The sequence below is a fragment of the Cornus florida genome, unplaced genomic scaffold (assembly GCF_030987335.1).
Source record: "Cornus florida cultivar Cherokee Brave unplaced genomic scaffold, ASM3098733v1 CherokeeBrave_3.0.0_Hap2_Chr08, whole genome shotgun sequence".
Lineage (NCBI taxonomy): Eukaryota > Viridiplantae > Streptophyta > Magnoliopsida > Cornales > Cornaceae > Cornus > Cornus florida.
In genome coordinates, this window is record NW_026775578.1 from 22050459 (window position 1) to 22078334 (window position 27876).

The 27876-nt window shown below is 35.1% G+C and overlaps 3 protein-coding genes across 5 annotated transcripts; 2 read left to right on the top strand and 1 right to left on the bottom strand.

Moving 5' to 3' along the window:
• The first annotated feature begins 6345 nt into the window (after positions 1 to 6345).
• Positions 6346 to 9603, top strand: LOC132270757 (ferritin-2, chloroplastic-like). The gene is made up of 8 exons (XM_059771956.1): positions 6346 to 6740; positions 7021 to 7104; positions 7196 to 7256; positions 7384 to 7471; positions 8174 to 8235; positions 8891 to 8956; positions 9078 to 9141; positions 9375 to 9603. The coding sequence occupies exons 1-8, from the start codon at positions 6436 to 6438 to the stop codon at positions 9425 to 9427; spliced, it is 783 nt and encodes a 260-aa protein (XP_059627939.1). The 5' UTR covers positions 6346 to 6435; the 3' UTR covers positions 9428 to 9603.
• Positions 9604 to 11965: 2362 nt separating this feature from the next.
• On the bottom strand, positions 11966 to 16621 carry LOC132270756 (small ribosomal subunit protein eS4z-like). Its single transcript, XM_059771955.1, has 5 exons — positions 16503 to 16621; positions 14774 to 14851; positions 14487 to 14667; positions 13836 to 13933; positions 11966 to 12550 (listed from the first exon to the last, which is right to left on the bottom strand). Exons 1-5 carry the CDS (start codon positions 16503 to 16505, stop codon positions 12116 to 12118), a joined length of 795 nt encoding a protein of 264 aa, XP_059627938.1. The 5' UTR covers positions 16506 to 16621; the 3' UTR covers positions 11966 to 12115.
• A 2031-nt stretch (positions 16622 to 18652) lies between these two features.
• LOC132270758 (uncharacterized) lies at positions 18653 to 27409 on the top strand. Of its 3 annotated transcripts, XM_059771958.1 has the most exons (12): positions 18653 to 18774; positions 18858 to 18998; positions 19653 to 19740; positions 21270 to 21563; positions 21862 to 22020; positions 24585 to 24725; positions 24813 to 24869; positions 25078 to 25216; positions 25740 to 25844; positions 26123 to 26313; positions 26759 to 26800; positions 26887 to 27409. In XM_059771958.1, exons 2-12 carry the CDS (start codon positions 18883 to 18885, stop codon positions 27046 to 27048), a joined length of 1494 nt encoding a protein of 497 aa, XP_059627941.1. In that variant the 5' UTR covers positions 18653 to 18774; positions 18858 to 18882; the 3' UTR covers positions 27049 to 27409. The 3 variants fall into 3 exon arrangements, with proteins under 3 accessions (XP_059627941.1, XP_059627942.1, XP_059627940.1); XM_059771959.1 differs by lacking the exon at positions 18653 to 18774 and having other exon boundaries at positions 18817 to 18998; positions 25743 to 25844; XM_059771957.1 differs by lacking the exon at positions 18653 to 18774 and having other exon boundaries at positions 18818 to 18998.
• Positions 27410 to 27876: the final 467 nt, after the last annotated feature.

Sequence of the window (27876 nt, forward strand, 5' to 3'; positions counted from 1 at the left end):
GAAACTCAAAGGCAAGTTCTTCTCTTCCTCCTTCCATCTGGCTTGTGTTCTGTGCACCTAGATAATTTCTAGGGTTTAAGTAATTATTAAATCAGAACTTAAATGCTTACCATTTAAAATATTGATGATCTCTGCGTGTTAAAATAAATTCTGTTAAATGTTTGCAAGTCTTGTTTTTGTTCTCTGTTGAAGCATGTAATGGTTGTTAGCAATTTTTGTTTCTTTAATTGTTTTTTTTAACCTCTGTAAATAAATCATGGCGATGATTATGGGGTGTTATAGGACTCTAAAGATCAGTAGTGAAGAGGAACAGAGGGGTTGAACTAGAATAGTTTTTGCAAAGTTTCAGATTTGTTCCTAACGCGTGTTAGTTCGGTAGCAAATTTAACCTCTATATTTGTTTCTAATGGTTGTTATCAAACCTTTGGGATGCTCCTGGGTGTTAATAAGATGCTTAAGATCTACTTTAGAAACCAACAGAGTGGTAGGAGTTGATCAGAGAGGGAGCAGACGGACTGAAACGAAGCAACGGGGACAGAGGCTCTCAAAGGAGGTGAAAGCCGGCTTCATGGATGTGGGAGTCGGCTCCCACAACAAGTAGAGCCGGCTCTTAGGACTCCTAGAGCCGGCTCTAGGCTGAAAGAGCCTGCTCCCAAAATTTGGAGCAGGCTCCCTTTTGCAATATACGTTTAATTTTTATTTTTTTTTAGTTTTAAGGCACTGTTTGGTAATCTGGACACTGTTTGAGCCTTGGGATGCTTCTAATGGATTGTGGGGACTTTTCAGAGGACTTAATTACTTGATTCTAAGTGTGATTAAACTAGTTGATGCATGGTTTAAGTCTCTAAGATAAATGATAAAACAGTATAAAAGCGAATGACTTAGTACACTGTTATCGGATGGGACGAAATAAATTGTTTAGGTTAATCTAGCAATTTGTTGGACTATAATGGGATTATAGAATTTGCTCTAAATGCATGATAAAGTCATTGATATATTGGATTGGGTCTATGCGTGCTTTGGATGCTAGTTGTGTAAACTATTAAACTGTTTCCTGCAATTACATGGTTTAATTCTGGGATTTAAACTGCTGAAATCTTAAATACTTTTCTGCAATTATTTGGATGGTGGTTTTGGACTATAAATTACTTGTTCATTATGTATACATTGTAATTTACCTGGATATAGAGGATTGTATGCACCGGTATGAGACGGTGACATACTAGGGACGGTTTAGCTCAAAACGTATAAACCTAACCTAATGGATTAATGGAATGGATTGAAAGATATCGAATCCTAATTGTGACTAAGTCAGATCAGCTGTAACCAAGTTGGATGACTTCCTGGATTAACGGATGGTAGTTAAGTCATATCAACTGAATAAGTTGAGTGACTAACTAGTTAGTTTATTGTATGTCAATTTAATAAATAGTTGAATTGCATACCCTGGATTCGGATGGATGTCATATATATGTTTATGGTACTACGAGCTGAGCTTGAGTCTCAGACTCGTTGGTTAGGGTGCGTATATGCGGTGGATGCGTAACTAGTTATAATAGGTTGAGGTGTACCCTGTTAGGTCTAAATACTCATGCCCACCTTTGGGTGCGTATTCGCATGTTACCTTCTATTCAGGTTGAGACCCCTATTATAGACTAGTGAATGTCCCTTAGTGTGGATATATTTATACTTATGGACTAGATAGATATTGTGAGGTGTCTACGGTGTATCTGCGTATCGGGTCACTGTATGGATTGCAGTTAGATTAGAACTTGCTCGTGAGTCTGACCCACTCCTTCATTATTCTTTTCAGGTACAGGACGGTTCCAGCCTTAGAGCTTGATCGTGCTTGTCGAGTACAGTCTCACATCCATCTGATTACGTAGGACTTCTCTCGATGTTTCTAGCATTATCTATTTCCAGTTTTCAGTTTCAGTTGAATTTTTGGTTAGGGGTCCTCCAATGGATTCCCAAGTTGTAACCTTGGAATTTTGGAGGATTGGAGTTTTATTTTTCAGTTATGCATGGAGGGTTTTATAATTAAATGTTCTATCAGTTTTATTTCCATTTTTATTATTTCATTTTGTCATCTGTGTTCGTTTTAAAATACTTTAATTGTTTGATATTCCCTCGGGTTTGGGCCTGGGCCTGATCAACCCGTGTCTCGGATTCGAGGGGTATCACAGTTGGTATCAGAGCACTCCAGGTTCAAGTGTCTCTAGGACGTTTCGTATTAAGACTTCTACGTAGCGTTTTTTTTATATAGAGCTCATGTTTAGGATTCGTTGAATTCTTTTACGGTTCGTTTAAACTCGTACTGATGTCTGTCTTTCTATGTTAACAGTATGGTTAACACTGGAAGAGGACAGAACATGAACAGTCGACAGAAGAGAGCGGCACGTAGACAGCAGGAACGTCTACAACGTCGGCAAATGGAAGAAGAGCAGCAAATGCTGAGGTTTCAGGAGGAGCAGGAGGAAGTTCAACAGACTCAGGGTCGGGTCAGAGATCCAGAGATTCCTCCACACCTCAATGACCTTGTTGCTCGGGCTATAGAGGCTGGGGTAACAGCTGCACTCCAGAGCCAACCACAGGTTCAGCAGGCACCTGTACTAGCACCAGTGGTTCAGACGGATTCTTGGGGAAAGGCTAGGAGCTCTTTCACAAAGGGGAGTCCACCTGTGTTCTCAGGCTCAACCGATGTGAGAACGGCTCACCAGTGGAAACAGGACATTGAGCGTCATCTTTGTTTGGTTCAGTGCACGGAGGTTCAGAAGCAGATGTTTGCTACTTTCAAGTTAGTTGGGGATACACTACAGTGGTGGGAGTCAGTTACCAACCCAGAGGAGAGGATGACATTGTTTTATGATCAGTTCAGTGCTCGCTTTGACGAGAAATATTTTCCCTATGCAGTCAGGGCAGCTATGAAGATCGAGTTTCTAAATCTGCAGCAGGGAAACAAGACAGTGGCGGAGTATGAGCAGCAGTTCACACGCTTGTCTCTCTTTGCACTGGAGGAGGTGGATACAGAGGAGAAGAAGCGTAACAGTTTCGTCACTGGTGGTAGCAACTTAGATAGTTAGAATGTGATTTTTAGAATTCTATAATGACTGTCTAATATCATGATATATGTATTAAACTATATGATGCATATTCTGGATAGTAGAGATAAATAACAAATATTGTTTTAACAATTATGTTATGTGGAGATTTGTATGCACCGGTATGGGACGGTGGCATACTAGGGATGGATTAGTAAAACACTAAATCCTATCTAACTTGGAGTGAGTTGGATTAACTATAAAAAGTTAAGTCCTGCTTACAGGGATGGATATGCACCGGTATGGGACGGTGGCATAATAGGGACGGCTCAGTTCAAAACACTGAGACCTACCTATTTTAGGGACGGATTAGTTTAATACTAAGTCATACCTATATGGAAATAAGATGGATTAACTATATAAGTTAAGTCCTACTTATAATTAGGTGTCAGGTCAATAAACCTTTTGAATGACACATCTGGAACGGATTTTATATATCTATGTTATGGTACCATGGTATGAGCTTGAGTCTCAGGACCATGGTTAGGGTGCGTATATCGCTTAGGATGGATAGTTGGACAGTAGTTGTTATTCCCTGGTAGGTCTAGGTACACATGACCACGTAATGTGCGATTTGCATGGTATCTCTACTCAGGCTGAGACAGACCTATTGGACTAGTGAGCGTCCTATAGTGTGTATTATATACATATATAGACTACTCTAAATATTGTTGAGTCTATTTAGGATGTATCTGCGTATCGGGTTTATATATGGATCGTAGTAGAATAGGACTTGCATATAGGCCTGACCCACTCTCTTATTTTTCAGGTGTTCGTCAGTTCCAGGGTTAGAGTTTGAACGTGCTGAGCAGATACAGGCATTCACTCATCCGATTATATAGGATTACTTTCTTTATTTAGCTTTGGACTTGTTTCAGTTCTTTTCTCTTTTGTTTGGGATTTTATTAGGGGTCCATGAGATGGATTCCCGAGTTGTAAATAAATGGAGGTTTTGGATTATTGGTTTTACAATAATAACCTTTGAAGATTTTGTAATTAGATTTCTTTTCAGCTATATTATTTATTTCTTTTTAAATTCAGTTTTGTATTCCGTGTTCGTTTTACATATTAATTGTTTGGTATCCCTCAGATCTGTACTCGGACCTGATCACCCGTGGCTCTAGAATATAGGGGTATCACAATGAAGCCATTATTTTTTTGTATAAGAAATATGAAGACTCAAAGAACAGAGAATGGATTTGAGAATGCGAAGAAGTGGACTTGATAATTGAAAGAAGATAGAATGAGTGATTTATTATATAGAAATTGAAAGAATAGTGAATGGACTTGAGAATGCAAAGAATTGGACTTCATAATTGAAAGAAGATAGAATGAGTGGTTTATATAGAAATTGAAATATAACCGTTGAAAATATAACCGTTGGGAAGAAGACAAAAAATTATTAAATTAAAATTAAAATTTTTTATTTAATTTTTAAATTAAATTAATAAAATAATAATGAAATAATTGGATTTCACACCATCGAACATATGAATAATAAAAAATAGAGTATCACATTATCACTTTTTAACTCACGTGACACTCTAATTTTTAAAAAGTAGATAAATAACTTTTTAACCCACACCATTTGCTCTCAGCCCCACACTACATGCTTTAATCACTGTGTCTTTAAATTGATACTAGAATTTTATGAGTTTGTATGTCATGCGTACAAGGCAATCAATAAAAAAAGAATTAAGTCCAGAATCAAATAAGATATTACCTAGATAAAAAACGAAAGACTTTTCCCCTAGTCTTTAATTGAGTAAAGAAGAAAATGAGACAGGAAAGAAACTGTATTATGGATCATTATTTCCTTCCCTAAAAAAGAATTGTCTTTTAGAAAAAGAAAATAAAATAGAGGGAGAAGATGTTCCTCTATTTCTTTTTGAAAAAAAAATTCCCTTCAATTACTCTCTGGATTGGTCTAGTGAGTGAGTAAAAAAACTGACTTATAAACAATCCTTCAGCTTTTGATAAGATTTAGGGTCGAAGAAAAACAAAGATATAAGGGAAGAACAAAATAATAAAGAAGACGTACCAGGATTAGAACGATTTATTTTTTGATGCAAAAAAGAAGAATAAGTAAAGAATGTATTTTAATTTCATTGAAAAAGAAAAGTTGAATGATATAATAATACATTTTGTATAATGTATTTTATAAAATATAACGAATAAGGGTATAGAGTGTTTTGTACATGTAATAAAATAAAAGTAATTTTTTTCTTGACAATGACAAAATTATATTGGCATGTGAGCTCATTAGTAAATGAAAAGGATTTTCTTCCCTCTTCAAAAGTAATTTTTTTCTTGACAATGACAAAATTATGTTGACGATGTGGGCTCACAAAGTAAATGAAAAGGATGTTTTTTCCCTCTTTCCTCCCATCCTTCCCATATATGTTGCACCTTCCTTTCTTTTTATCTTTCCCTTTTCCCCGACCAACAAATTGACTTTGAAACATCAAATCTAATTACTTTTGTAACTTCCAAAAGGAGATAATAATTATCTCTCATTTCTTAATGAAAGGTGCTTATTAGTGTAGTATAAGTTGGTTATTTGACTAATTTAAAAGAATTCTCATACATTTCTAAAAAACATTATAAAATGTGTATATATAAATATATATTAGAGCATTAATTATTTTTTTTGATAAATGTTTAGAGCATTAATTATTTTTTTTGATAAATGTTTAGAGCATTAATTATTTTTGGTCTTCAATGAATAAGACATTGGTTTGCTGTTCTTTCTTCTCTCTTTTTATTATTATTATTTTTATTTATTTATTTATTTTACTTTTGAGGTTAGTGATAAGTTGACAACATGTGATAATACTGTACACATCCTTATCTCTTTGAAGTTAAATAGTGACTCCCAAATAAACAAAAGATTCTCTCAATTCTGGTCCCCTTTGTGATGAAAACTTTGGCAACAAATGAACAAACAAAAAAAGCCCTAATTTACACCACCATTTCATATTTTTATGTATGCATGATCAAATCCAACTTTATTACTATCATTTTTAACCTTTTCTGAATGTGGACCAGATTGTTTTTATAGGGATTCCAAAATTTCCACAAGACAACCAGAAGCATCTCCAGATATGCCACGAGCCAGCCACGCTCTCCAGTCCACCACTCAATCTCATCCGTCCACGTTTCTCCCATCCAACGGCCCACATCCGATACCTAAACATTCTCATTTCCCACCTCCACCACTCTATATCTTCTCTCTCCACCACACACCTCTCCTAAACCTTCTCATTTCATTTCCCCTGTTCTTCTTCCTCCCAATCCTCTCTCTCTCTATAAATCTCTCTCTCTAGGAAGTAGGATGACTCTCAGAGCTGCTGCGGCTTTCTCTCTCTTGAACACTAACGGGGACAATCTGAGCTCCTTTGTGTCTTCGGCTTCGTCGTTTTCGCCCTCTGTTCAGAGGTTTTCGCGGGCGAAGACCGGAAATGGGTTCGTTGTTTGTGCATCCAAGGGCACGAACAGTCGGCCTCTTACTGGTGTCGTGTTCGAGCCCTTTGAAGAGGTGAAGAAGGAGCTTATGCTCGTACCTACTCTCCCTCAAGCTTCTCTTGCTCGCCAGAAGTATTCTGACGATTGCGAGGCCGCAATCAATGAACAAATCAAGTGGGTTTCCATTTCCCTTACTTAAGTCTCCCTTACTTGAGTACTCTTTCTTATATATGTATCTATATGGATTAATTGCACAAGAAACCTAGAAAATCTCTCTGGTGTTCTGGGTTTTTTTTTTTTAATTACGTATCGGAAGATTCTGAGGTTTGTTTTTTTTTTTTTTTTTTTTTTTTTTTTTGTTTTAAGCTATTAATTTGGGGATTTGTTTCAGTTCTGACTGTGTTATTAAGAAGCTACTTTCTAATGAGTTATGTCTATTTTTCTATGATGACAGTGTTGAATACAATGTTTCATATGTGTATCATGCTATGTATGCCTATTTCGATCGGGACAATGTTGCTCTCAAGGGACTTGCCAAGTAATCTTCGAATATTCTGAAAAACAAGTTATATTTCTCTTTCTATGGTGTGTTATTAGGTTCAATCTGATTTATTTTTTGTTACATATAGGTTTTTCAAGGAATCGAGTGAGGAGGAAAGAGACCATGCAGAGAAATTGATGGAGTATCAGGTGTGTTTGACCATTTGCATCTATGGTTGAATTTTTTTTTTTTTTTTTTTTTCATTTTGCTTTACAAACTGAAATGATTTGTTGTATAATGAATTTAAAACCCTAATTCTTGTTCAATGACTTTCAGAACAAACGAGGTGGGAAAGTGAAGCTGCAATCTATTCTGATGCCACTATCTGAGTTTGATCATGCTGAGAAAGGAGATGCCTTGTACGGTGAGTTTGGCGAGTTTGGCGAGCTTTTCTCTGTATTTTTGATGCAATATAATGTAAAGCATTACCTTGCTTTTACAGTTTTTTTTTTTATATTTATTTTTTTCCCCATAAAGAACGAGTTTGGTCTTTGCATGACATGTTTTAGAAGAACACGGTACTTATGTTAATGTGACTTTGCACATGGATAATTCAAGAACCATCATATGGTTTCCATGACCTTCCATGTCTTTAGACGTTTGTGCATGTGTAGCGTGAGGTAGCTTGAATTATATATGATGTGTGACTATACAACTTCCCAAGCAATTTATTTTTTATTTTTTATTGAGAACTACCTGTGTCTTCCTGCATTCATCTTCAGTCTTACCGATAGGTATGGAAATTATTGATTAGCATGTATATATGTTTATGTAAACGTTCAATGCACACATAAGCATGCATCAATCATTTCCAAACACATGTACTTCTGTGTTCTAGTCATGCATAGATATGTATGGTGATCCTTCAACCTTTTAGAGTTCATGGGGTAATTAGTTTATCGCTAGATTTTGTATTGATTGGTTTGTTTTCTGTATTCATGTCCCATGTCAACTTTATGTACTTGCGTCTCTTATTTTTGATCTCTTATTATGATGCAGTGATGTGATTGCAACTGTATCTATTTAGTAAAAAGTAGCACTAATGGTATTTAATTTTGTGACTTAGCAATGGAACTTACCTTGTCTTTGGAGAAGCTAACCAATGAAAAGCTCCTGCATTTGCACGGTGTAAGACATCCCCTTAAAACTTCATATTGTTTATTCAGTCTATTATTGTTACATTTCTTTATCATATGTTATATGATCTTATCTACGTGTTCTGGGTGTGGCTGTGTCTCTAATGACAGAACACTATAGATCATTTTTAGAATATATATATATATATATATTCTTACTTAGTTTGTAAATTAAATTATGGTCTAAGTTACAGAGAGTTCAATTTCAATTTGGACTCTTCACTCAATCTGAAGCAATAATGTATCAAAGAGAACGTGTTAAGAACACTTATGTACAATTATACTATAAGCTTAAATTATCAGAGATGTTTGCAAGGTGCACGTTGGCTAAACATCTCAAGACAGTTTCTCATATTCATACCCTAGAGTCATGAGCCCCGCACAAGTGATTCACTTATAAAGAAAAGCCTATTTAACATAGCTTCAGCATCAGGATACTGTTCAGCTTGTTTTTAATTTGTGGCGAGATGCTATGAATGGAAACTCGATGCTGTAATATGAAACCGAATAAAACTGTCATGCATCAAGACTTGAAAACACCCAGAATCGATGAGCCGTGGTGGATCTGTAAACTAATGTAAAATGTAGTTTTGCTAACTGAGACAGCTTATTTTACTGATGCATTTCTCTTAACTTGATGAGAACAGGTAGCTGAAAGGAGCAAGGATGTACAATTGGCTGATTTTGTGGAAAGCGAGTATTTGACTGAGCAGGTGAAGTATTACTTTCACGTCTCCTCTGTCAAAAAATGTGCTCTTTATTAGTATGGCCATTACAGACACCTTCAGATTTCATGTATGATACTGAATCTGGCCTTTCATTATATCACATTAGGTGGAAGCCATTAAGAAGATCTCAGAATATGTTGCTCAGTTGAGGAGAGTTGGCAAAGGACATGGTATGAGTTCAAAATTCCCAATTCAACCATGAATTTCCCTTTACTATTTATATTTTTTCAAAGATGTTCCACTGGCTGCCACTATGGTTGAAGCAGAAATGGTTATTGCCAAAGCAAGTGCAGCTGTGAACTGATGTAGTTATTGTTTTCACACTTGCACATTGATTTGGCAATGACAGCATTGATTTTATATTTTCTGTTGTCTAAAATTAATTGTTTTGGTGGAATTCCAGGGGTGTGGCACTTCGATCAGATGCTTCTCGAGGAACAGGAAGCTGTTGCATGATGGAGGAGTTAATCGTGTTCCTTTTTATTGAACTACTTTGGCTAGTGGTGTGTGCCTGTGCGGTGTCTAATGGTCTTAAATGTTTGCTTAGTGATTTTGGGTGTGGTTAGGTGTAAAAGCTAAGCATACGATGGAACTAGTTTGATCAATTCTATAACATATTGATTTTCGGTAAATGCATTTCCTTTCGCTGCCTCGGTTAGTCATTTCTACCATATTGGTTAAAAATGCATGATGATATTTTATTTCATATTTCAAAATTTTCCCCACCATAGAAAACCCATGTGTGTTGCCTTATTGCTTGACTTGAGTCCTGCATAATTTAGTGACCAACTGAATCTGCAACTGTTTGTCCACATCTATAGTTCAACTGGTTGAGAAAGCAAGAGACTAACGGTTTGCAGTCACTCGATAGTCAAAGTCATTTTAGGGTTTGTTTGCAGTCACTCCATAGTCAATTCATTGTGTAGGGTTGGTGGTTGGATTTGGGGACCAAGATATAGAGTGGTCCACGTTTATGGGATTTGCCATTTAATTGAAGATTTCATCCATTGTTCCTATCAATTTGGGCCACACTGGGCTTGGAAGGAAAATTTCAATTAAAGCAGATAATAGCGATCGTTAACGGTCCCCTATTTTTCCAGCAGCTGTTATTATATTTTTTCAAGATGTTTGTGTCATTGGATGGGAAAAGTTGACTGTTCTTTAAAGCCTTCTATGCATGGATGAGAAAAGTCTACTAGAAACACATTGGGCAAATGTGTGATGAACAGATTCTGGTCAATCGTCAATCAATTTCAGGATTAAGGGATGGTGCATATGCTATTTACAACTTGGAATTCCCTTCTAGGCAAATTAGTGGTTCATTTTCATTTGAAAATCAATCACCACTGTCCATTGATTGCTACATGACACTGACGCCCCAACCTTTTTTGTAAGAGGGCCAAGTGCATGATGGACGCAACGGTACATTGAGTTTTGTAACAAGTCAAAATTAGTCTCATCAAAAATGTGATCAATATTAGACCAGATAAAATCAGAATTCTGGCTCAAGAACAATCTAAGAATCCGGAAAGGATAGGGCCAAAAAAAATAAAAAAAAATTAACGAGTGTCTTAATAACTATAAAACATCACGTTGATTGTGCTTCAGTGATTCAAATTGAAGCAACTAGCACTGAGCAGAAAATAAAAAAAAAATAAATAAATAAATTCGCAATTGCTTCCCTGTTTTGAGTGAAGTGCAAAAAAGTCTATGGTATAAAGCTTCCTGTACTATTAATTAATTTAGTACAAATACTCTCCATTCGCATAAAAACAAGAAAATACACTCTTATCCGTAAAATGAAATAATATTTAAAAAAATAATGCAAGGTAAAATTACTATTTTAGCCTCTCTTCCACCCCTGCAAAACCTTAATTTTGGGAATACAGACCCGGTCGCCTCTTCAACGCCTGCAATTTTCTTCACCACCACCACATCCTCCTCTACCCGCTTCCATCAAAACCCTAATTTCCCAATCCAACAGAATCAAGTCGATTCCTCCACCTGCTTGTTCACTGAGGTCAGAGAACTCGACCCCAAGCTCCACCTCCCCCCACTTCCCCTCATACGACACCATCATCGTCGATCGCGCCTCCGTCGACATTGACGATGAGTCACTGACAGCGAGAAAAGCCCCTTGCCGTTCGGATTCTACTAACGTCCTCAGCGCCATCAGGGCTTTGTTGTTCGACATTGGTTGCGGCGCTCTCACTTCCGCGACGCCGCTGTGTAAGCTTCACCGCATTGGTTCTATAGACTTCACCGAACTAGGTCTTCACCGAACTGCAGCGACGCCGTTGTGTAAGCTTAATCATTTCCACCATAAGTCTCTGTTTATAATCTCCAATTAGCTAGTCATGTCCATAGATCTTCTCTGGAACTTGGTTTTCATAGACTACTTCTATGAGGAGTCCACCGTTGGTTTGGTGATGAAGAATGGGTATTGATTTTCGGGGGCAAGAAATGGAGATGAAGAGAGGGAAAGAGAGAGAGGTGGGTTTGATGATGAGAGTGGGCATCCAGATTTAAACAAAAGAGGAGCTTGAAGTTTTTTTTTTAATAGTATTGGGTGTGGGTGTGGGGGTGGCGGCTTTCGGTGCGGCACCACCAATTGTTGTGGCAGCCGGGAGGTTGGGTAAATTAGGATTTTAAAATTTATTTTATGCTAATTTTGAAAAAAAAAAAAAAAATGGTTTAAGGGATTTATTTGCACATTTTTTTTAAAATTTTATAAATTAAAATGCACCTTTTTAAAAAAGAATGAACTTTTTGTGCACAAAACCTTATATTAGGGGGGTTTATGCACTTAACCCCTCATTCTTTCATATCCAAGTCATTTCACACATATTAGTAATTCTAACTATTTAAAATCATTTTTTCTTTTAAATCATGCATACTGACTCTGCAGGTCGTCATCGTATGTGACAGCAGAGGAATATTATACTTCAACAAAATATAAAGTTTAATTATGCTTGAAACCTCAATAGGTATTAATTTCCGAGAAAAAACCTTATAAGCCATTCAGTATTAATTAAAGGAAACTGTTCCCAGAACGTTTGAGCATAAAACCAGCATTGAATAACGACAAAACAAAATCAGAAACACAAAACTATTCCAAACTACATCAGATGATGTTTTTGAAGTCTAGGCAGTGGATGCTCCTTGAGCAGCAAGCCTCTTCTTGGCCTCTTCAATGATGGACAATTTGATACCTTTGCCCTTAGGAAGAGATATCCATGGCTTTGTCCCCTTCCCGATGGTGTACACATTGCCCAAACGAGTTGCAAATTCATGCCCTGTAGCATCCTGGACGTGGATAGTCTCAAAGCTCCCCTTATGCTTCTCCCTGTTCTTGATGACTCCCACACGACCCCTATTCCTTCCACCTGTCACCATGACCACGTTCCCAACATCAAACTTGATGAAGTCGGTGATTTTGTTGCTCTCCAGGTCAAGCTTGATGGTGTCGTTGGCCTTGATGAGTGGGTCTGGGTAGCGGATGGTTCGACCATCATAAGTATTCACGTACGGGATGCCTTTCTGCCCAAACCGCACAGATCGGACTTTGCATAGCTTAAACTGTAGAGAAATACTAAACAAATCAGACTCAGCTGAAGAGTTTCTTGACATGCAAAATGAGATAGAAAATAACAGAATTATAATTCAAACAACTATCGAAAGAATGCATCTAATTATGCATCTAACTTTCAATGAACTTGCCAACTTTGCATAATGACACATGAGATGAGACAAAAGCCGGGGAAAAAAAAAAAAAAGATTCCCCGAAGGGCAGAATCATTATTAAAACCCTCTGAGATCACAAAATTTGTTGAAGCCTGATTTACCTCTTAATTCTACAAATCTACAATAGAACCTTATTTTTGCATACCTTTTGATAAGTTAAGGCATAAGGCTGAACTATGAAGTGATGTAACAGAATACACATTGTTACCCCCCTTAAATATCCTAAATGGGGCAATTATGTCCAATTTTTCCTATTTTGGCCCTACAATAACTTATAAAATGCTTCAAACTAATCAACTCCCAAAAACTAATTTATCCAATTCCCCTTTCTAAATTCGTATGAAATTGACATTGGTTTGTTTTACTTGTATATATACTTTCTTTTGGTTTATATTTTGCTATAAAGAGTTGCAGATAACAAACAATATTTAGAACAAAAGGCACCACTGCAAGCCATTGCCAACGATACATCTCTAAAAGTCAGTAAATTCATCTGTACAAATATTAATGTGCACTTTTGTTTTTTCTATTAAGTTACAGCTCCATCGTAGAGCCTTTCATAGCTGACTGATCCAAGTACTCCAAAGCAGATTTTTTTTTTTCCCAATGCAAATTGAATAATTTAACGTAACACATAACAACTCCAAAGCATATTTTTTTCCCTAATGCAAATTGAATAATTTAACGTAATACATGACAATAAGAAATGAGTTTTATATATAATAATATTATGACGTGCTAATCTAAACTAAACATTTTTCACGTTAATGAATTTTTGAAATGTGAGTAATTAAATTTATTTTGGTCCTTGCAAATAATTGACACACCCACTTTGCCCATATGGTGGACTTTTTCGAATTTAAAGTGCTTCACATATGTCTTAGTTTTTCTACACATTTTCAAGAGTTTTGGGCTTGCGAAAATTTATTTTTAAGAATTACAAAGATCCGTGAATATTATTAGGTATTAATACAAGTGTGTTCGTCTTTGTGTGTGTTTGTCTGAGAGAGAGAGAGAGAGAGATTAAATTGATTCATTTTGGCATAGCTTAATTGTATCTTCTTCTTCAAAGGCAAAAAGATAGTTGTGAACCAGATCAAGAGGATTGCAAAAGACTTACCTTTGCCTCTTCATCTCTAATTGAGTGGAGACGGAACCGACCCTTGGTGTCATAAAGGAGACGAAAGTTCTCATTTGTTTTGGGAATGGATACGACATCTGCCAATAGAAAACGTACAATATAAGTGAAATATAACATTTCCCACCAACATATTCAAAGAATTAGATTTTAAAAGTTAGTGACATATACAATTGCAGTAAAGATGCTGGAGTCTGTAATTCACCAAGATGGATATAATCATATAACCATTTTGGCATTGACAATTATGCTTCCCCCGATGCTGGTAGCAATTATCTAATAGGTATGAAACTACTGACAGACAACATATCATTCTAAAAATTCCACCAAAAATACCATCTAGCACCTATCAGTTGGTAACTTTTGTATTCTACATTCATTGGTACAAGACCCCTTTTTTTATATATAAGTAATTCATTGGTACAAGAACTTAACAATCTGAAAAGTAATTAATGCCGTAGTGAGTACAAATTTCTCCCATAAAGATAATACTGTATTCCATTGAAACAAGTGTGATAATATAACCAAAAAAAAATTAATAAAAAAAAGAAGAGGGAGAGAGAGAGAGACAGAGACAGAGACGGAGACATGGAGAAAAGGAATGATAAACAAAAACAGTAGGACTGTGCATACCCATGAATCCTGCAGGGTATGTTTTATCTGTCCTAACCTTCCCATCCACAAGAATATGTCGTTGCATCAAAATAGAAATGACCTCGCGATATGTGAGAGCATACTTCAATCGATTTCGCAAGATGAGGATCAATGGCAGGCATTCTCTGGATTTGTGAGGTCCAGATGATGGCTTTGGAGCCTACATGAAGAATTATTTTGGATAAGCATTCAATTCTTTTACATGCTACGAGAGCATTCTAATGTATCGGAGGAAAAGGGAACCATGTAGAGATAGTTCGACTTACAAATGCACCTCCAAGCTTGTCAAGCATCCAATGCTTTGGGGCATTAAGCCTCTTCAAATGCTTCTTCAGACCTCTTGCCTGTCATAGCCCGTAAGCATGAAGTTTAACAACACAAAAATCTAATCTGAACAACTACCTTCAACTATATGGCATATGTAAAAATCAAGATACAATAATATTAGATACCGAAAAAGAACCAAATGACGTAGACAGAGAAAAATAAGTACTTTAATATCCACGTCATCATAATTGTCCCTGTTTGAGTTCAAAATTTATGGTACCAATTATCATGGTCAAAACATTCTTCCGAGGTTGACCAATGTTAGTCAATAAGCATCCCACTTAAAATCTATATTTAATTTTTCTCAAGACATGTTTTCATTGAGGACAACACTGGCGAGTTACTTGGCAATCTTGATGACTTTTATAATCAGAAATACATATTTCCATAATATGCTTGCTGGGAAAAAAATTGTTTGAAGGCACACATTCAAGTATGGAAGGGGAAAGACAAGAATAAAAATATGGAAGCTTTTTTAGTCGGTTTATAAACAACTGAAATAGGACGGTCATGAGGCTCTTTCTAAATACCATCAAACTTAAAAGGTATACAAGTGCTAAACAAACTTTGAACAACTATCTAGGTGACTAAAATGCTTATATGATATATTTCACTACTTTGTGAACAAATTAAAAGAAGAAATGAAGATAGACATGGAAAAACTTTCAATTACAATTAATATTTATCAGCAATCGCCACCATTCCCATTTCCGATAGGGGCAGTTGACAATTGAATCCGATTTTTAATAGTGAGAAAATAAGGCTGGATCCAAGTTGTTCAAGAATAGTGGCGTTTCGATTAAGAAGCGACTGTCTCTTGAACACTCTTGAACAGGTCGTGTATTAATCTACCATAACTATAAGATACCCCCTTTTCACGAATTCCTGCATTTATCCCAATGGAATATATGCATCCGTGGTATTAGTATAAACCATACATTTCCCGACTTCCTAGTTTCTCAATTTCAACAATCCAGTATCCATCTCCACACTAACTAAAGGCATGTTTACAACAAGCATATCCCAATCATTTTGGTATCTACAACCAATTTCCCTAATTACAAGCAATCTTACAACCCATCAAATCATCTCTAATTTGGGTATGTGAATCATCTCCTCTGATACCCCGGATACCCCCCTCAAATTGATGCTGGTGCTGCTGGTGATGCATCAGAAAGCCTTTCTGTTGCATATTTTGAAGCTTTTGCACCCGGTTTTGAGGATTTTCAGTTCATTAGCGATGGATTTCTTGTTTTACTTTTCTTTTTACAACTTGAGGATCATCTCATTTGTGGTCTCATATAATTGCTGCAATTAGGCATTTGGTTAAGGACAGTGCCACCCACAGGGCATTGTTTTGGGTACACAGTAGCTGGATAAATCCGACTACGTGGGCAAGCTTTTACATAAACATATACATATATTATATATTGTATGCATTTACATCTGATTAGGTTTATAAGCAACTATTGAGAAGCAATATACGACCCACACAAGTGTTCATATACGTAAATTACATATGTGTATTCTTTAACATCTCATCAGGTTTATAAGCAAGTGAATAATTGAGAAGCAATATATACCCAAACGCGATATATATATATATATACATAGACATGTATATGGATAAAATAGATTGCATTAAAACGGATAAACAGAAGAACGGACCATTTTGGGTTTATTCGCTGCAGATCTTAGCTCCTCGCCACCGCTGTTCTGTCAACCCTGCAAGAAGTGAAAGAACGAGAGAGAGAGAGAGGGGGGGGGGGCTACAAGTTATATAACCCTTTTCCAAAACCCTAATTGAATGAATTTTTTGGGCTGGTCGTGCACTGGGTTGCGAGGTTAAATAGAGGTGAGCCCAAAAGACGTTGTAAGAAAATTAGATCCAGGTGAATATTTTGGGCTGATCGTGCACTGGGTTTGCGAGGTTCAATAGTGAGCCCAAAAAATGTTGTAAGAAAATTAGATCCAGGCCCATCTTAAGTGGTGAAGAAAGTATCCACATTATGTAAATAATTAGCCGCGTTAAAAAAATAATAATAAAGTCCCCCCAAAAAAAAGCTAAACCTTATGACGAGAAATGGAGATGCAATTATATTCGGAATGAAAATAATTAATTTTTCTATTTCAAATCCAATGAGAACATAAACTTTTGTCGGATATTTGAAGGAGGAATTACCAGGCACAAACAATACCTCCCACTTGGAACAACTATCGAAAAAAGATTGTCATTAGAATATTTCTTTGAGATTCAATCTTTTGTTATATATGTCCAATATTTCTATAAATTCATTCAAAATTCAAATTTTTTTATCAATATAAATTCATCCATTTTATAAAAATTAAATTATAGTTTTTTTTTTTTTTCTTTATATGTCATGATATTTCAACAATATCACCTATGCGTTAATTTCTCAAATTAAAAGTAGTGATTTTTATGCTTTTAAATCAAATTATAATTAACAATACCCCGTTTCAAAACCATTGGTTTGACGGGCTTACTTGGACCTGGTAAACTTATTATTAGGTGAGACTTAAAGGTATTGTTAGATAACTTAATTTAGTACTTAATTGTGAATAGATTAAGTACGTATTTAATTAAATGAATGAATCATCACTGGCCAAATGTTAAATAGCCAATTCAATATAATAAATTCTTTTTTCTCTTTGTCGAAGAAAAGTTCACACATATTTATCACATATTTTTTTCTTTATTATTAAAAAACATAGTAAATATCATTACTATAACTGTTAACGCCGTTATAATTTATATCTAACCATAATTTTGTGTGGAGGCTTACAAATGAATGTGGAAGGGTTAAATTTAACTTTGTCCAAACTTCAAACTAGGATTGCACATAAAATGGTTTAAATTTAGGGGTCACAATTTGTGTTTACGGATATAAATCAAATCACATCAATCTCATAGTATTATACTAAACAAGTAAATTCAAACACAATTCGTTTAATAATCGTGTTAAAGATTCTTAACATTAACCCCTCTTATTTATTAAACGAACCTGTTTATCAAAACGAAATATTTAATATTCAACCAAACAATAAATACTGTAAAAAATATAAGTCTCGATTAACCCAAATATTCAAAGTAAGAAGAAAAATATCACCCCGCCCTCCTAGCCAAGTAGATATAATACAAATGTTTAAATAAAAATCATAAGGCGTAGTCAAGTTTATATTAACGACTTAATTGTCCATAATAATTTGGTCTAAACATGTAACAAATTACGTATCTTATATTCACGATTATGATAGATTGAGCTAAACAGGTATAAATGTGTTATACGAGTTGAACTCTTCAACCCTAACATGACACGATTAAGTAAACGAGTTACTAAAATTTATTAAGATCAACCCAAATTCGTTTACCTCATGTTGTAATCGAGTCATGTTTGGCGGGAAGTGTCAAAATTTGTCACCCCCAATTAAAATTGCAGATTGAATTGAAATAATTCAAATTATGAAAAAAAAAATATAAAACTAAGAAACTCAATATGTCCCAAAAAAAAATTATTAAATAGTTCAGAATCAGGTTGTTTAGTGAATAAAGAATTGACAAAAAAAAAAAAAAAAAAATAGAAAAGAAAAATAATTTATTCAAATTATCAAAATTTACTATCGCCGGTTTCTTTTCTTTTTTTTTTTTTTTTTTCTGAAAATTATTACTCTGCTGTTCCAAAATAAATGTTTTTCTTGACTCTTGAGTCACAATTTTTCGGAAAAAAACTTTCTTTACGGGAAACTAAAGCGTATCACAATTCAACACGTAAAAAAAACACATTTACGTTCAGTGTTGAGTTATGATTGCCATGCCTAAATACCTCCTAATCAAGAGTTCGCGGGACTAATGATTTTCGCAGATTGCGTGGTGCCAAATTGCCAACTCAACATTTCATTGAAGAAATTAACAACTCAACAGGTAACTCCTAGAACCGTTCATACACGTAAATTAGAGAATTTCACTGCTTTACTTACAGATTTAAATCAATCTGACTATTCTAGAGAGAGAAAGTGAAACACGGAGGCGATGAGGAAGGCGATGGCCGCCATTCTTCTACCATTACTATGCCTATGCATAACTGTACATTTTTCCAATGCTGAAGAAGCTTTCGACATTCGGCAACATCTCTCAACTGTATCAAGGTTTCTCTTCTACAATTCCGCTCTCTCCATCACTTATTATATATTTTCAAATACAAACATAATATATTTTGGGATTTGATTTAATTCCTGATCGATTATCTTCTTTATTTTTCCTGTACATTTACAATTCCGATCCAATCAGAGGTTGATTTACATTTGTGTTTAAAAGTATCTATAATCGTTCAATTTTGCTTTACATTTAACGTTCAATTTTATTTATATATATATATTACATGTAAAATTTCTTACATGAAAAATGTTTTAAGCTGAAACAAACGGAGGCTAAGATTTAAAATTAAAATTTTCCATTTCCGACTTTTCTTGGAAAAATTGAGAATTAAGTTAGGTATAGCCAATTAGCCACTGTAAGTAAACCACTCACATTGCTTGTTGTAAAAACAATTTTTAATTAATTGTTTGTCTTGTTCACACTATTTTGTGTTTTTGTGTGTTTATGCCCTCTAGGAGCTACTATTATAGTTAGCACACACATGGTGGTGTTGTTTAGAAAAAGTAAAGAGCACACTATTAGATGATTTGTTGTTTAGAAGGAAGTAAAGAGTACACTATTAGATGATTTTTAACCCCCTTAATGGAATTTTTTTTTTTTAATTGATTACCTTTGTATGTATTTTTTTTATTTTTATATTTCAGCTATGGTGTTGCGAGAGACATTTCTGAGAATTTGTTTGTACCTTCTACAATTCCAGATCAGTGTACACCTATCCATTTAAATCTTCTGGTAATCTTCATTAACAACCTCAAATTTTGCTGCTATGGATCTATTTAGTTGGTCAATTATTTTTATTATGCATATCTAAGTCAACAAGCACTAGTTATAAGTGTCATGGCATTGTTACATAAAGTATTTAATTTATTAATATAGAAAATGGTATCATAATGCTACCAGCCTGTCATGGCTTGTTAGTTTTTATTCACAGGACTAAATGCGAGTGCTCTTCCATGTTTACACAGCTGTAGAAATACTTGAATAGATTCAACTGCACTGAGTTTTGTGCTATATTTCTGCATATATGTACTTCATGATCACCTTTTATCAGCAATCTTTTTGAGTGCAGCTTACTGATGTTAATATGCATCAGATTTTAAATTTTGCTGCGTATTGCCTAGTTAGTTCGAGATCATTGATTTCAGACAACATTGATAATAGAAAAGTACACGAAACATTTAGAGAGAGATTTTTTTTTTTACTTGAAGCAATGTTCAGGAATCTGTTTGATATAGCCGCAGTAAAGATATGCACATATTTTATGGCTTGGGATATTGCATCAATTTTGCACATGTAAACATCAGTTTTACTGATACATACTGATACATCAGTTTTTTTTTTTTTCCATTGCTTGCATTACATGTGGTGCTAAAACACCACCACCACCACATGTCGCAAAGATAGCAGATTATGTGGTGTTAGTACCCCTACCACTTTGCTTATTTTGTATATGTTGGTGCTAATGTTTGAGGTGAAGGTAGTATGAAAGACCTTGGCATATAATATTTTTGAATTTAAAAATGACTAACGTTTGTCATAGGTTGACTTCATGGTCACTTTCACAAAATTATTTATGATTTCCTCTTTATAATTGGCTTTGGGATTACCAATCAAGAAGAAGACAATATTACTTATCAAAAAATGAAGGAAAAAAAAAACCCACGAAGAAGACAATATCTTCATTAGCTTATCTATTTTTATGACTTGGTCAAGATGGAGAATGATCTTCAATCCTAATATCTATCTATCTTTGATCTTAACATCTATCTCGGTGCATAATTAGTGAGGTTGCTACTTTCTCAGCTTGCCCTCCCATTCATTGCATCTCTCAAGGGTCCGACATTTCTAATAGGGATTATATGACCATTGGCCTGCAATGGGGCTCAATCACACACTTCTTTGGTTGTGCCATCTGTCTCACAATGACCGTGGTCATATATACCTAGTACCTACTACTTGCAGATTAATTATTTATGTGGGTTTGGCTGCAGTCACACCTCAAAAGCCTTTTCCACAGGCACTTGTGATCATCGGTAGGTTCCCAGCCTCCTAAATAGACATGGATGCGTTAGAAATGCTGAAAACTGTTAGCTAGTTTTCAATATGCTATTTGCTATGATGTTTCGTTGCTTGCATATTTCTTTTGGCATCATTGTGGAGATCTCCAATTGTTTCTTTTCAGAGTTTTGTTTTCTATGCTGAGTTCAGTTAGCAGTGCCAGTTTATAGCAAGTTGTTTGATGGAAAGTTTCGTCTTTGCAGGCAAGGCATGGAACTCGTGCTCCTACCAAGAAGAAAATGAGAGTATTAAACAATTTGGCCTCTCACCTGGAATTACTTCTACAAGATGCAAAAGAACAGAAGTTGTCTTTGCAGAAAGTTCCTGCCTGGTTATGGGGATGGGAATCTCCTTGGAAAGGGAAGCTCGAGGGTGGAGAATTGATTAGCAAAGGAGAAGATGAACTATATCATCTTGGGATTAGAGTTAGAGAAAGATTTCCAGAACTGTTTAATGAGGATTACTCCCCAGATATATATGCAATAAAAGCAACACAGGTTGGTTGTAGTTAGTTTTTCTTTTATGTACTTATTATGCGAGGGACCTTCTTTGAGATGTTGCTTTATTGATGATACTCAAATGGAGTTGGTACACATTGGAGTTTGTTGAACATTTGGCACACAAAAGTTTGTTATCATTAATGCCCTTGGGCTCAAGGTTCCTCGCAGAAGAAGTTTCTTGAGCAACTGAAGGCAATTTGCATCACACTGAATGTGATATTATTTTTTCTTATTGTTTTTCCAATACAAGAAACTCATTATCTTATATTTTTTTTTCCCCCTTTTGATGAGGTAGATACCTCGGGCATCAGCCAGTGCTGTTGCATTTGGCATGGGGTTATTTAGTGGCAGAGGAAATCTTGGACCAGGGCGTCATCGAGCTTTTGCAGTTACCAGTGAAAGTCGTGCAAGTGATACAATTCTGAGATTTCATGATTGTTGTCAAAACTACAAGGTACATGCATGGACTTTTCTCTTGGTATTTCACAAGCACAATAATACTTAAATACATTAGAGTACAGTTGCACTTGCATGCCACATAGTGGACATTTGTATCATTCATTTTAATCTTCTTAATAGATAATTTGTCATTTCAATATGGATGCTTTAAAAACTAATAAACGAAGATATGTGTAGAAGGTTCAAGGACAACTTGGAAGCAGGTTACTATGGTAGAAAAGTGGTAAGTGAGACAGACTTGATTTTTCATATTCAATATGGCTCGATAGTAAGCCCCATGTGCATATAGGTTGTGTCAAGAATTGGGTGATATAGTCAATATTACATTTCTCAACCAGTGAACTCTTAAAGAATTTACAGATACATTGTTTCTTTTGCTAATTTTATTTGAACCTTACTTTGAGCTTTCATAATATTTTTTTGTAACCTGTACACGTATCTTGGTTTAACATCATTGTGAGTGGGGAATAATTATAACTTTTTGGGTTCATTTTTGTTATAATAGTCTGTCTGCTGTTGTTATGAAGAAAATTACAATCATAATAGCAAGTAATGAAGGCAATAATCACATGAGATACCAATTTCTTCTCTCTCGCGATTTGAGTGAAATCCTTATAACTTACTAGATGATCTTGATTTGTGAACGCGCATAAATCTCCCAAGCAAGCCCAAAATTACGCAGTTTGCAAAACACAAGTGTGAAGATCTTGTAAGAAGTTCTGCTTATGTTAAACATAGAAACCTGTGAATATCGGGGATTCACTTAGCCTCGTGATTGACGTCTGTCAGCTCACATGTCAAACACATCAGTGGTTTGTACTTTTTATCCCTTGCATCAACCTGGTGCAGGATTCTAAGGTTTGATTATCCTGTAAACCAAGTTCTTATTGTGATTGAAGCACCCCCTTTTTTCTTTTTTCTTTTTTTTTTATAATTATTATAAGGAAAAAGCCACTTCCATTTCTATAGAAAACATCCATTTTGGTATATATTGTTGGCCATTATTTGCTACCATACCACTGATTAATCACTCTTTTGCCACTCTATATTTTTTATCATCCATATTTAGACTTTTGTATTCTGGCTGTTTCATGAATTTCAGTAACTCCTCTCTCCTCTCTCTTTTTTGTACATGTATACTATTGATTTGAATTTATATACCTTGCTTATTTAGATAATTTTCTGTCAAGGCTTTCTAATAAGGGACAATTTGTCTGAAGCAAATCGGTTAAAGATTGCTCTGAGATATGCACTTATGAAATAATTTTCGTGTTCATCTTACAAAAAAATCAAGAAATTTCGAGTGGACTTCTCATGTATTCTTATTTCACCTGAAAATGTGTTTATTCCCATTTGGAAGGACCATGATCCCTAGAAGTGGGACATTAGGCTCTACCTGCTCCACAAGGCTTTTCTTTCGACAAGACAACTATCCATTTGGTTTTACCATACCCTTAGTTTCCAGCAGTAATTCTTAAATTCTAATGTTCAAAGATTATAGTTTCAGACAAAACGTTCGACACAATAATCATTTTCACATATTGGTGTAAAATATCTAGCATTAACTTTTTCCTTCCATAGAAGGGGTAGCTTCTATTAAGACAATTTGATGTGCAGGCTTGCTGGTTGACTTAATTGCACATGTGCTCAGTGGAAGAGCTATTACACCTTTCTGACTGCCTTGTGCTCTGGACACATAATAGTTACTTTGACAGATTTTTAATATTTAGATAGATTGCAAAATGGTTACTAGCTGAAGGAGTTTAAAGGTAGTACAATATGGCTTTCAATGGTACTTGGAACATGATATTTTTTGGCACGTGGAATTGGAACGAGAATCGACACATGAAAAACGACGTACTCTAGAATTTGGTACCACAGGGATAGGCCTAGGTTGAGCTGATGATTGGAAGTTCTAATTGCAAGAATGCTCCTCTTAATCAGTGCAAGATTAATGAAAACCAGTATTTGTGAAACATGAACTAGTCCAATTATTTTTGAAAGCTATATAATTAAAAATGCAAAAGCACCGGACCAAGTGTATATACATGTCAAGAGATGTACTATGGCCTTTCCCTTTGTTTTTCTTCTAAAATTTCTGTATTTTATTATATTTCTATTCATTATTGTATATATTTCTGCTTATAAAATTTAAGATATTAGAAAAATTGGAATCATTCAATATGGAAAAAAAAAAAAAAAAGGAAAGCCAGAAAAAAAGGAGGCGCAGTGCATAATTGTAAGGATGAATGTACTAGTTACAGTAATTTTGACAAAGATCAATTTGCTTATTATTTACTTCTTGATGAACGCATTCTATTTCACCTCATATATTTCAACCATGCAGAGACACATACACCCCTCCAAATAAAAGAAAATGTTTGTGCTGCTGAAGTTTATCTAGCCTCGCCTATTAATTTGGCTTCATATTTGTCAAGAATACTTAAGCAAGGCATTCAAGATTTAAAATTTGCTTTAGTATTGATTTTTGTTTGGTGTCTAGTTGCAAGCTTGCAGCGCATTTGCTTTGCCCTTTATTGTTTCTTTCTGTGGCTGCAGAATTTTAGGAAAAGTCAGGAGCCTGCTGTTAATACGCTGAAGGAACCTATATTGGACGAAATTACTTACTCACTAGCGAGGCGATACGAGCTGAACTTCACAAGAGATGATACTTCATCTCTGTGGTTTCTGTGCAAACAGGTAGTTACTTGTCTGTCTTCATACTTTGATGAAACCTAACTTTTTAATTAGTTTTCATTTGTCCGGTTGTGATTTTCAATTTGGCAGGAAGCATCCTTGTTGGACATAACTGATCAGGCTTGTGCTCTTTTTAGTCCTTCTGAGGTATGAAGGGTTTGTACTTTTTAATTGATTCTCTTACCTTGTGTTTTGCATAGGTTATTCCTGACTATGTGCTTTTCTTGGTCTATGATTGTCTGGTTTTAAATCCTGTACACGTCTAGTATAATGCTAGTTCAGTGTAATACTTGAAGAACCATGTTTCTTTCTTGCATGACATATGCTTATTAGCCTGGAATTTTTTTACATCTAGGTGACTTTGCTAGAGTGGACGGATGATTTGGAGTCATTCATACTGAAGGGTTATGGTAATTCATTAAACTACCGAATGGGAATGCCATTGCTTGAAAACGTCGTGCAGTCAATGGAGGAAGCTATTAAAGCTAAAGAAGGTAATATTACTCCTATGAATTCTAAATTTTCCATTTCACCATTTACAACCTTGCATGCCATGTCCTTTCTCCCATCACATTATGGTAGAACCTTTTTGGATGGAGGAGGTTTGAATTTTAAGAGGTAGTGAATGGAATGAAGAACTTTCTGTTTCCTTTGATTCCCTGGAGTTGGATGATTCTAGCTGATTTGGCATGGACCACAACCATTATGAGCAGGCTAAGACTGCCCTGGGTGCCAATAATATGATCATACTGAAGTATAAGTTGTCTTATAAGGGTATTTGCATCTTACTGTGAAAAAATTATGATATTTATCTTCTTGTTGTTAATTGTTATCTTTGCATAAATGCCGTATTAATACAATTATTAGGAGTTGATTCCCTTACTGTAGCATATATTTCAAGATTTCTCTGCAATTTAAATTGTCTTTACATTCAGTTAATGAATGTTAACAAATAGATGCTATATATGTTAATGCATTATTTGTGTTTATAAACTTTTAACTTTTTTGCTCTGGTAGAAGCACATGCTCCTGGCACTTATGAAAAGGCAAGACTGCGGTTTGCCCATGCGGAGACTCTGCTTCCATTCTCATGTCTGCTTGGACTCTTTCTTGAAGGATCTGGTGAGTGTTTTGATTGAAATGTGTCTATAACTTCCCCACCAGGATCCATTCCCAACCTGGAGTACCTAGGTGGGGAAGTAATATCTATATAATTCTTCGAACACAGGCTTCTTTGGTACAAAATGACCCACTTCACATATAATTAATACAGAATGGCCACATAAGCCCTTAGTAATTTACAGGATAAATTGATAAATTGGGTGTCCCCTGATTACATATTTGAATCTCCAGTTTATGAATTATTTTGTCTCCTTGGTGTTATTTGCTGAATGTTTCAGAGTTTGAACACATACGAAGAGAACAACCCTTGCAACTCCCTCCAAAGCCTCCTCAGAGAAGAAATTGGCGGGGCAGCAAAGTTGCACCTTTTGCTGGGAATAACATGCTGATTCTCTACAGCTGTCAAGCTAACACTTCAAGCAAATACTTTGTGCATGTACTACACAATGAACATCCCATTCCTATGCCGGTAAGCTTTTTTGTCAATTAATAATACTTTAAGATATCATATATTTTCCAACTTCATCTTCATGTTATATAGATTATCATCTTTTGTGACTTAGAAATATACACACACACACACACATTTACTTATATCTTCATTCTGGCTTTGAAATTTATCCCAACTGCACCACCAATGCATTGTAAAGTGGTTTCTATTTTGACAGATTCTAATTTGTAAAAACAGAAAATTTAGAAACCGCACACTCCACTCATATTTCTTCTTCTTCTTTTTTTTTTTTTTTTTTCGTTTTATTTTCTTTTTGCTTTTATCATCAATCTTCATTTCTCTTATCACCTTTCTCTAATTAATCTTGCGTATGGTTTGTACACTTCAAGCTCTTTTTATGCCCTTATTCCCTCTCTGAATCACATATTTCCCATTTTTGATGCATTCTTCTTTTTGTGAACAGGGTTGTGATAATTCCGATTTCTGTCCATTTGAAGTTTTCAAGGTATCGTTATGTTATCCTTATTTTCAAAGTTTAGTTCTGGCGATGATGGTTTTTTGTTGTTGAAGAAATTTATTGCTTTTCTTCAGGAAAGAATAGTTGCGCCTCATTTAAAGCACAACTACAATAAACTCTGTAATGTAAAGTTGGAAGAAGCAGAGTACAAGCCTATAACCAGTAAGTTACTACAAAGTTCTCATTCGGCGCTGAGGAATGATGATGATACACGATCTCAAAATGTTGACCTATAGTTCGTTTATCAAAGAAACCAAAGAGTAATTCTTACATTCCTCTTTCTTATTAGCTTTATTTTCAGCAACAGTCTAGAACGCACATCCAAAAGGATTGCAATTTCTATCTCTATGGAATAAGCTGTCACGACTGGTCACTCTCGATCTGATTTAGAAGTGCCAAATATAGATTGACTGAAACTGAATAAATCATTCCATTACTTGTTATTTAGAAGTGCTAAACTATAGATTGACTGAAACGGGATGGATCATTCAATTACTTGTTCTTGTACGCTTTGTTGGATCTAGTTGTTGTAAATGTTATATCCGGCCATTGGATGTTATTTTTATTGCTCGTAAACTGCCCCATTTGGTTCTCTTTGGTCTGGTGTGTCGTGATAAATCTGTTATACTGTAACCTTATTCGGGTACTAAATTTTCGTAAAGTTATAACATTATATATCTCATATATTATGTTATGTTAGTTTATGCCTTTTACTTTGTATGAATGAAATGAAACTAAATCAGTCCAAGTGGAGGCTCATATCATCATTGGAAAGGCTGCTAGGACAACTAGAGAATCTCATGCAGTTTAAAATCTTTAAACATTTGGTTATAGATGGTTGTGGTTTAGAAAAAAAAAAAAAGAAAAGAAAAAGAAAGGCAATTCCTGGGAGCCCAACCCACTATAATATATTTATATATATATATATAGTAAATTATTGTTTTTAGATGTATATATAAAAATATTTCTATAATGTCCACTCAAAAATTTTTTTTTTTTTTTAATTATCTTTTTTTCTCTTTTACTCTTAAGGGGTTTTTTTTTTTTTTTTTTTTTTTTTTTTT

Coding starts and splice junctions, on each gene's coding strand:
- LOC132270757 (XM_059771956.1), top strand. CDS start 6,436: ATGACTCTCAGAGCTGCTGCGGCTTTCTCTCTCTTGAACACTAACGGG. Junction 7,105..7,195: donor GCTCTCAAGGGACTTGCCAA/GTAATCTTCGAA, acceptor TGTTACATATAG/GTTTTTCAAGGAATCGAGTG. Junction 9,142..9,374: donor GAGAGTTGGCAAAGGACATG/GTATGAGTTCAA, acceptor GTGGAATTCCAG/GGGTGTGGCACTTCGATCAG.
- LOC132270756 (XM_059771955.1), bottom strand. Junction 14,668..14,773: donor ACAAGCTTGGAGGTGCATTT/GTAAGTCGAACT, acceptor TTCTTCATGTAG/GCTCCAAAGCCATCATCTGG. Junction 12,551..13,835: donor TTAGAGATGAAGAGGCAAAG/GTAAGTCTTTTG, acceptor ATTTCTCTACAG/TTTAAGCTATGCAAAGTCCG.
- LOC132270758 (XM_059771958.1), top strand. CDS start 18,883: ATGAGGAAGGCGATGGCCGCCATTCTTCTACCATTACTATGCCTATGC. Junction 18,999..19,652: donor CATCTCTCAACTGTATCAAG/GTTTCTCTTCTA, acceptor TTTATATTTCAG/CTATGGTGTTGCGAGAGACA. Junction 24,870..25,077: donor CTCTTTTTAGTCCTTCTGAG/GTATGAAGGGTT, acceptor TTTTACATCTAG/GTGACTTTGCTAGAGTGGAC.